We start from the raw sequence: 10,337 nt of genomic DNA, 5'->3' as shown, positions 1-10,337 counted from the left end.
AATGGTACAACCACTTTGGAAAACCATTTATCAGTTTCTTATAATGTGAAATATACACTTCCTCTATGACTCAGCAATTCCACTACTAGGTGTTTTCAAGAGAAAAGAAAACACTGAGACTTATACAAGAATATTTATATATGTACCCAAAGACACCTGGGTGGCACAATCAGTTAAGTGACCAGCTCTTAGTTTTGGCTCCAGTCATGATCTCCGAGTCGTGGATTTGGGCCCCCTTCAGGCTCCACACTCAGCACAGTCTGCTGGAGATGCTCTCACCCTCTCCTTCTGCCCCTACTTCTCTTTCCCACTCTCTCTCTCAAATAAATCTTTAAAAAAATAATATTTATATCAGCTTTATTCCCTGTTTTCAAAACTTATGAATTACCAAATGCCCGTCAATTGGTGAAAACGTAAACAAAATGTGATTTATCAAAAAAACCTGAATACTACTACAATAAAAAGAAGCAAACCACTGATACAGCATGAATGAATCTCAGAAATACTATGGTGACTGAAAGAAGCCAGGCTCAAAAGACGACATGATTCCATTTATGGCATTCTGGAACATGCAAGACTAAATGCCTGGTAATAGAAAGCAGACCAGTAGTTATTTGGGACTGGGGATGGCAGAGGATTTAACTGGGGAGGAGCTTGAGGGAATGTTATAGGCTGATGAAAAAGTGCTTAATCTTTCAAGGGTAGTGGTTTCACAGGTGTATACATTTGTTAAAACATCTAATTTACACATAAAATAGGTTCATTTTAGTTCATGTAAATTATCAATGAAATGAATATAAAGGGTTTAAAATACAAAAAAAGCAAGCCCCCTACCAAACCAAACAAATAAAACAGAAAAATAATCCCAATAGCCAAAATTAAGGAAAACCACGTTAATGTTTTTTAAAACAAACAAAACAGCACCATCTTCAGGGGCCCACTTGTAATATTGAAATTTTCTGTGGTACCAGGGCCTGTCTTTGTATATACATAGTGTTGTAGAACTGTGGAGCAGTATTGAACATAACACATGACTGTTTAGGGTGTGCACTCGGCAAACTGGCATGGATGTGAACATGCTGCACTTCCAAGTGCAATAGCCTTTTTGTTCATTCAAAATAGTGGGCCCTCTCATTACCAAATGATATACCCAGGTGGACGCTTTGAAGGAAATGTAATGCCAGTCTCAAGTAGTGTTGGAATAGCTGTGTTTTTGTCAAGGTAGGTTTATTGGTTTCTTTAATTGTTAAGACATATGTGACTTGTGGGATGTTTCCCTATTTATCTTGGGTATAAGTTTATGGTCTAATCTGAGGCCCACTCCTAGCAAAAATACAAGACCATATGACATGTTTCTTGGGTACTACTCTCTTTGCTCCTATGATTATTTTCCCTTCCTTCTTACTTCATAATTTTCAGCAGCTTTTATATATATTTTTTTCAAATACACATTTAACAGGTTACATGTATGTAAAATAAAGTAATAGATGATGCAAATGTAACACTACTTTGAATCTGAATTTTGTATGTGTGTTTTAATAAATAATTGCTGATAAAATTTCTCTCCTCTCCCAAGATTTAGTGTTTTATTTTTAAGAAAAGGTGGATGGACACAGAGAAAATGCACTCGAGAGGAAAACTTAACATTGTCATGGAAGGCCACCTGTCTGCTGTACAATATAATGAAGAGTTAAAGATGTCATGTGTCTGTCTGTCATACATGATTCATTTGTCCTTGGTTGGCAAATTTATGCCTCTGTTCTTCATTTTAGAAGTTTCTGCCTTGTCCTGAACATATTCCTTAACACAAAATAAAAAATACTCTGCCTGTATGAGGACATATAAACTCAAAAAAATGCTGAATGCTCCATCAATCTTTTGCAGATTTTGAATCAAATGCAGAGTGAGTGTTTCATTATGTTAAAAAGAGAGGAAAATGGTAAACTAGGGGAAAATATTTTCACCAAATGTAATCATTAAAAGGCTAATAACTACAATAAAAGGAATTCATATAAATTTATGAGAAAAAACAATAGCTCAATTGATGAATGGACAACACAAATAACTAAAAAATAAAATACCAAAGTAAATGAGTATATAAAAAATGTTTATGGCACTCCAGATGTTGGCGACATTATAAATTACTGCAATGTTTTAAAGGCATTATAATACATACAAGGAATGTAAACAAATGTCCATAACTTCTGACACATTTATCCTAATCCTTAGAGTTTACCTTAAGGAAATAATTAAAAATAAAGGAAAAAACATGTATATAAATATGCCAGTTTATTAATCATGCATGACTACAATATTAAAAATTTAAAGAAGCTGGAAATCCAATAGAACTTAGTAACTTAGCTATATTGTGCAATCAATTATTGTAAGGACTGCATTATTGGGTAACAAATGAAAATCATGATGGAATTTCATTTACTGTAATTATAGTTATTTAAATTCTTAAAGAGCATAAGAAAACATGAGAAAAAAGACATCTTTGATTGGTTAGGGAATTATGAATTTTGCTTTTTTGGAAAAAATATACTTTGTAAATATCTTCCAAAATTGTCATAACTTTGCATTGTTTTAAAAATGCAGCTAGGAAGCTATTTCTTCTCTTACTAACTGCTCCCCTTCACCCCATCCTCGCTCCAGGAATGGAACCTAATCCTGGCATCTCTGTCTTGGACCTCATCCGAGGAGCCAGGTGCTAGAGGTGCCGGGCAGACGAATTAAAAGGGTTCCACAGAGCCAGAGAGCTCCAGTGGCTGCCAGGCTGGTATGATGCAATTAATACTTTGGGTCCAGATTTCCCAAACATTTGCAAAGAATGCCAAGTTCTTTTGAATGAGGCAATGAGTTTGAGAATAATCTTCCTTGGTCGGTAACAGAAAACAAGAAGTCAGGTAAACTTCAAAGTGGGAAGGGTAAGAGAAAAAGCAACCCAAACCTCCAACAATTAAACAATGAGCTCTGAACTGTCGGTTCAGACCCAGGAAGGAAAATCTAAAGATCAGGATAGTTGGTTCCCCAAAGAAACTACATGAGATGCCACAAGCAAAAAAGGCTATGGGGCACTGTTATCACACAAAATAAATAAGAAACATGGAAAATTGGCTCCATGGAATATCATGAGAACCAGTACTCTGAGTCTCCCCTTCCTGAAACTATCTTTTTATGTTAAGTCACTGTTTGGCTCCTACAGTCCCTGTACTTGCTCCCAAACTTCCAAAGCACCGAATAATTAATTTTTGCTTTTCCTTACCCACCCCATTCAAACTCTTCTCAGACAAAGACCTAACAGGCTTATCAGAGTAAGGGAAATGATTGATGAGCCTGTCCTCAATGTAACTGTCCACTCTTTACCCCAGGATAGCCTGTCAACTAGGTCATCCCCCATTCCTCCACTTCACAGTGGGCATGGGACTCAGGCTGGCCCAATTATCCCTGAACACAATGCCTGTGGGCACATGACCAAGAAAGGTGTGCCAGTTCTTTGGTCCTTTCCTCTTCCTGCCCTTTCTTTACTCTGTGTCACAGGGACCCGAGCCGCACAGGTTCTGGGCTCAGCTGGCCTTCAATGAAAGGAGGTTGCAGGGCAGGTGAGAGGGGATGCCAATGTTCAGCCATGTAATCCAATTTGAGGATGCTGCCAAAAACAGAACAAAGACCCAGGAAACATGGAGAGAAAAATAATCCTAACATATTCTTTGAACTCCTTGCTTTTGAACTCTAGGCCTAAAGTTAGTATATCATATATTTTATGTCCTAAACCAGGACACTTGAGAGTAATAGGGACTGCTAGTAATACATAAGTCAGGAAAATAGGCACAAATTAGAACCAACTCAGGCAAACTAGAACATATAGTTACCCCACCCAAAACCAACTCAGCCTTTGGACTTTATAATTAATTGAGCCACTGAATTATCTTTGACCCTTAACCTACTTTGAGTTGATCTCTATCACTAAACTTCCTGACCTCTGCATGAGGTTAAGGTCTAAATCAATAAGTGGTAGGATTTCAGGGTAGGCAGACAAACATCAATATCTGCCTGTCTTATCCTCCATAATTTGTAAAGTTTGCACATTCTTGGTATAGCCATTCCAGGAAAATGATAGGGAATTTTGGTTGCTATATTCCCAAGATTGAAAAAGTGCAAAGAAAACTAAAATTGCTGAGGGAACCACATATACTCCACTCAGGCTAAATGAGGTTCTTTAGTTATCTTTTTTTTTTTTTCCAATTTAAAGTGCCCCTTATTTGAAGTTTACTTTTATCTGAATATAAATTTTGGGATATAGAATAGGTCAACCAGATCTTATAATTTTTCCCAGTGTCCAACCTCTATCTAGGGATATTACTATACCACTACTAAAAACACTGTCCTCTGAGAACTGCTTTTCTTCTGTATCTTCTTCCCTTTACTTTTTCCCATTATCCTATAAGGTCTCAATTATACTATAGATGAAATAGGCTCTCAGCTTGTCTAGGAATCCAACAGTCATTTACAACCATTTATATATATATATATATAATATATATATATATATAATATATATATATATAAACTCACGTGTTCTTTAGGGTAGGATAAGAAGGGTATGTCACAGGTCACATGACATTTGATAGTCCCTTAGTTCAGTGCACTCATAGCACTTGCCTAGTTTATGACAAAACAGAACACAACAATTCAAAAACTCTATCTCCTACGTTTAGTGGGAGTGATTCCCACTCTAGTAGAAGTCATTTTTTATTTAGGAAGCCATTCATAATTCAAGTGTTTGAAATTCCATGAGCACTTAGATTTTTCAAAAGCCATAAGTGGTGTTTGTGACTAACTTCCCATTTTTTGAGTCTCAAAGTCACTTCATCAATAAAAGGACAGATGCATCAAGAACCAGAAAGAAATACACAGAGGCTCTAGTAACCAGCTCATCTTTTTTGTGTCTCACTGTCCATTTCTTAGAGTGCTAAATCCTCTGGTCACAAAACATGCTCTTTTTTGAACAGAAAAAAGTATCCCTTTCCAGAGGTTAAACTGACACAAAATCCTTAAGTAGAAATAAAAGTATAAGCAAATACAAATTAAAATATTCACAGACCAAAAGTATTATATATATATATAAGCAACTCACTGCAGGGTTCATTAGGAGTCATTTTGTTCTGGAAGGTAAATATTTTCTCCTCATGCCCTTTTTGGTAAATTGTAAAAGAATTTCTTTTACCAAAGTTTGTCACATTTATGATATAAGTAACAATGATAATCTTGAATTACCCTGAACGCTGGGTGGAATTCTTTACCTCATTCAGGTAAGAATCTACTGAATGACAGAAAAAATACCAAGTCCATTATCCCTGATGATAATAAACAAGTTTTAACTGAGTCTTAGCCTTGAGCAAAATATATTGAAGGAGACTCTCTGGGAGGACCGAGTATTAAAGGAAAGAAACAGAATAAGCAACACTTAACATGAATTGTCTAAAAAGAGGATCACAAAGGCAGTAGTTTCACTGTCTAGATGCTTGGGTTTGCTTGGTCACTTTCAGAGAGTGTCGTTTCCTCCATAATGACAGATGGCTCCAGCAGCCTAAAGTGTTCACTTAAGGTTGGAAGTGACCTGAGCATGTTATACATCCTTACACGCAGCCTCATTGCGGTCACTGATGGCTTCAGCTTCACTCTCCCAGTGGATAGCGACAGTGACTTCAACACTTCGGAAGCTTTGCTCTGGAAGATTTTTGTTCTGACAGTGTGCAGGATAAAAATTTGCAATCCCTGGCAGATAGAACAAAAGTTTTATGCTAGATCAGTGTTAAAATACAGAATCAGGGAAGAGATTTGTTTTACTTTGCCACCCGCCCATCTCATCATGGACAACTCCCCAACCTGAGTTTACATCTGCAGCTGCTGTGCACTTTGTCATCTCAGAGGGTTCAGGTGACGTTCCTCTCACATATAAAGTGCTACATGGAAACAGTAGATTTAGAAGACCCGAATTTAGGTCCCAGTTCACCACATGTTGGCTGTATGATTGAGGGGCTCTTTCTCTTCCTGATACCAACTGGGTGACCTATAATTCAATTGATTTGTGACGCTAACAAACAAGAGTTAGTGTCAGATTCCACAGGTTAACAGTCCTGTGATTGCCTTCACTTCAGGTGCTAGTGAAGTTTGGGGACAAACATTGGGTCCCCACATTACCCATACTTCTGTCTGACTTGACTACAAAGTCAAGGGTTTCCCAAAGCCCACCTCCCTGCTTCAGGTTTGATCATTTAATAGAACTACTAACAGAATTTAGGAAGTATCTTTACTTACCATTACCTGTTTATTACAAAGGACACAACTCAGGAAGAGCCAAATGGAGGAGATCATAGAACAAGGTATAGGGGAAGGAGCATGGAACTTCCATGCCTTATCCAGGTGTACCACCCTCCCAGCTCTTTAACATGTTCACCAACCTGGAAGTTCTCCAAACCCCTTCATGTAGGGGGTTTTATGGAGGTTCCATTATACAGGATTCGCAACTCTAGGGCCCAATAGCATTAGCCATTTGTGACTGACACAGTCTCATGCCCCTTTCCCCTTCCTGGAGGTAAGGCTGAAAGTTCCAAACTTCTTTTTTTTTTTTTAATTAATTAATTTATTTTTCTTTGAAAGTTCCAAACTTCTAGTTCCAGGTCTAGTCTTTCTGGCAACAAGCCTCCAGCCTGAAGCTTTCTAGGGACCCCAGCCTCCAGTCATTCATTAACATACAAAAGATATTCATCACTTCCAAGACAATCAATTCCAAAGACTTTAGGAACTGTGTACTGAGGACAAAGACCAAATATTTATGTTTTAGTATACTGCAGTTACTTCACTTCAATTCCTGAAGGAGACAGATTGCCTATGGGTCACTTAATTGTCTTTCCAGTTCTAACATTCTATGATTGTACATTTCTTGGCATTTTAGTAACACAACAAGTTACTACACAACAAGTTAAAATCTGGAGTGTTTGAGAACAAAACCAATTTTAAGCACTACTATTCATCGCTTTTCTGTCCTTTATGTACAAAGATTAGATGTGCATGAGAAATTAATCTACAAAAGACTGAATACTATTTTCTGTACACTTTTTAATTATTTTTATGGGAGTTCAATTTGCCAACATATAGCATAACACCCAGTGCTCATCCCACCAAGTGTCCCCCTCAGTGCCCATCACCCAGTCACCCCAACCCCCTGCCCACCTCCCCTTCCACTACCCCTTGTTCATTTCCCAGAGTTAGGTGTCCCTCATGTTTTGTCACCCTCACTGGTATTTTCACTCATTTTCTCTCCTTTCCCTTTATTTCCTTTCACTAATTTTTATATTCCCCAAATGAATGAGACCATATAATGTTTGTCCTTTTCCGGTTGACTTATTTCACTCAGCATAATACCCTCCAGGTCCATCCACGTGGAAGCAAATGGTGGGTATTTGTCATTTCTAATGGCTGAGTAATATTCCATTGTATACATATACACTTTTAAAATGAAAACTACCAATTAATGAAGTCCTATTGGTATCAGACACTGTTTTTCATGTAATCCTCATCATTTAATCTTTCTCATTTAATCCTAACATTAACCCTCTAAAATAAGCCTTACTAGCCCATCTAACAGGTGGGAAAACTATAGCTCAGATAATTTAAGTAACCTGCCTAAAATTACTCAACCGGTAATAAGTGGAGTCTGGAGTTGAACTCAACTCCTTTTGATTCCAAAGCTCTTCTAGTCTTATACTACTCTGTCTCTTGCTTGTAACCACAATAGAAGGATATTATGAATTATATGACAGCATCTAAGAGTCCCCCTGTAAATTTCTCATTTATCTCCTTTGTGGAAATAACATCACTAGTTGAATAATAGTATTGTGCCAATGTTCACTTCTTGATTTTGATAATGGACTGTGGTTATAATGTATTAGCATTGGAGAAAACTGGGAAAAGAGTACCTGGGAACTCTACTATTTTTGCAACTTCATGTTTTAAACTCTTTAGAAATAAAAAGTTACTTAAAAAAATTTCTCCAGATTAGAATCTCTAGGGCCCAAGCCTTATAAGGATCTATTTCTAGAAGCATATCTTATGAATACTGTTGTAGGAGACTTCTGATGCTCTCTGGTAAGATAACCCAAAGACCCTGAGAATTTAACTAATAAAATCAATACATATTGTCAAGAGGCCAGTTCTCTGACCAAAAACAGGAAGATTAACTTGATCATTATCCAAGAGGCAGTATTTACCCATCTGATGATGACACAAGGAAGGATGCACAGGGACTTAGGTCTTGGAAGAGCAGAAGTGGTTACTGGCCATCCTGATTGTTTAAGAGATATTTATTTTGAAGATATAAGAAATCTGGTCCTCTTTGTGGAGTACACTATTCCATACTTAAAAGACTGGATAAATTTCTAGTTGTGCAAGAATTAGGAAAACACCTAGACCATGGAGAACTCATGAAGACAACATCCTTAAAATCCCAGAGATGTTATTGAAAAAGATAAAATGTATGGATCAAACAATTCTCACTACCATAAAGATCAAATTGTGCTTTTAAAATAATATCTATAGCACTTAGTAAATGTCTATCAAAATTACAGCATTCTAAATCTAGAAGGATGGGACACCTGCGTGGCTCAGTGGTTGAGTGTCTGCCTTTGGCTCAGGGCATAATCCCAGGGTCCTGGGATCGAGTCCCACATTGGGCTCCCTGCAGGGAGTCTGCTCCTCCCTCTGCCCTCTCTGTATCTCTCTCTGTGTCTCTCATGAATAAATAAATAAGATCTTTTTAAAAATCAATCAATCAATCACTCAATCTAGAAGGAGCCTTACATATAGTCACTTTAGTGTACATAAAAATCAAATCCCTATTTAAAGTGAAGATTTCTAGCTCTTACCCCATAGATTCCAATTGACCAGGTAAGGGGTGAGGCTGAGGAATAAGCATTTTAACATACTATGTAAATCTCACGTAGGCAATATTCAGAATTACTTTGGAAAACACAGCACCAATTTTAACATCCCCCCTCCATTTTATATTTTACATACCTCCCTCAGGTTGTATGACTTTCCTAAAATCACATGATAATTAATGGTAAAGCTGGATGACAGCCTAACTCTCCTTTTAACCCAGTGCTCTTGTCATATGGTCACCCTCAATTTTACTAGAGAGTATTAACATTTTGTAATGAGCCTCTATTTTATAATGTGCCTGCCGTAGGAGGAGAGAATATCCCTGACTATCTCTCCTTTCAGGTACTTTTTTAAATCCTCATCACTCTAGGCAACAAGCCCATGGGTCAGTTGGCCATCCAATGGCTGCTGTCAATACCCTATTTATTTCTCTTCTGGGGAGTTTCCATTGGGTGTTGACGGCAGTGAAAAACTGCCTTATACTCAATTCAATTTAGTGGCAGGCATATATCCCTCACTTGAGGCACTGGAGAGGGCCACCAAAGGGCTTACAAACATTAACTGTGGTGGTAACAATTTAAACAGCCAAGCAGCTTCCACACTGCGCTATACAGACTCTTCAACCTTTGTGGTCCAGTCAAATTTATCTAGTGCTGTTCCCAATGGTTTCCATTTTGTATCAAAGACTAGTTTCTTCAGTGATATTTGACCAGGGCCAGAAACAACCAACATGATACCAACTTCCCACAGTGGTTATGACTCTCAGTAGTTGAAGATGTGAGACAAGCTTTCTTTCCTCTTCTTTCAAAATGTATTGAAAATAGTGTCTCCTAAAAGTAACAGAGCAATGACTTTCAAAGTCACCTTTAGCTTGGTCCAGGGTACTCTCACCACTACTGCATGACCTGCTACTTTCAGACTAATCCACACCATACCTGGGTAGTGTTGAGAAGGCAAAACATGTAGTTGAAGACAATCCTGACGTCCTCATTACCAATTAGCATAAAGTATGCCAGAATCCAGGTAACTCCAAAAACAACCGAAATAGATAATGTATTAAGAATCTTCTTTAGGGATGAAACCTTTTTTGTGCTAGGTAAGAGAAAGCAAGAAAGAAAATATGGTTTTATTATTAAGATCATTTTATTTTTTAGTATCATTGCTACTCTCTAATTGAGAATGCATATGCAATTGCCCATATATCCTCTTTAACAATATTATGCATCAAGTGGAAAACCATGTTAGACCTACATCTGGTTAAAATCTGATTTAGCAAGCTTTATTAAGGAATACAGTGATATTTGCTTAAAGGCTCAGGCATAACAGTCCCTTATATACTACTGCAGGCAAGTACCCCACACACGTAAAAATCAATGTTTTCTTTAGAAAGGAGT

General features: G+C 37.5%; 1 protein-coding gene across 1 annotated transcript in view; it reads right to left on the bottom strand.

Moving 5' to 3' along the window:
• Positions 1-4,691: 4,691 nt before the first annotated feature.
• ADGRG7 (adhesion G protein-coupled receptor G7) overlaps positions 4,692-10,337 on the bottom strand; it is a 76,159-nt gene continuing 70,513 nt past the window's right edge. Inside the window, exons 16-17 of the mRNA XM_072721810.1 lie at positions 9,879-10,035; positions 4,692-5,778 (exon numbers count right to left, since the gene is read on the bottom strand). Coding sequence (XP_072577911.1) covers positions 5,518-5,778; positions 9,879-10,035 — 418 coding nt within the window. The 3' untranslated portion in view covers positions 4,692-5,517. The remainder of the gene's footprint in view (positions 5,779-9,878; positions 10,036-10,337) is intronic.

Source organism: Vulpes vulpes, chromosome 1 (assembly GCF_048418805.1).
Source record: "Vulpes vulpes isolate BD-2025 chromosome 1, VulVul3, whole genome shotgun sequence".
Classification (NCBI taxonomy): domain Eukaryota; kingdom Metazoa; phylum Chordata; class Mammalia; order Carnivora; family Canidae; genus Vulpes; species Vulpes vulpes.
This window is presented reverse-complemented; position numbering and strand designations above follow the sequence as displayed.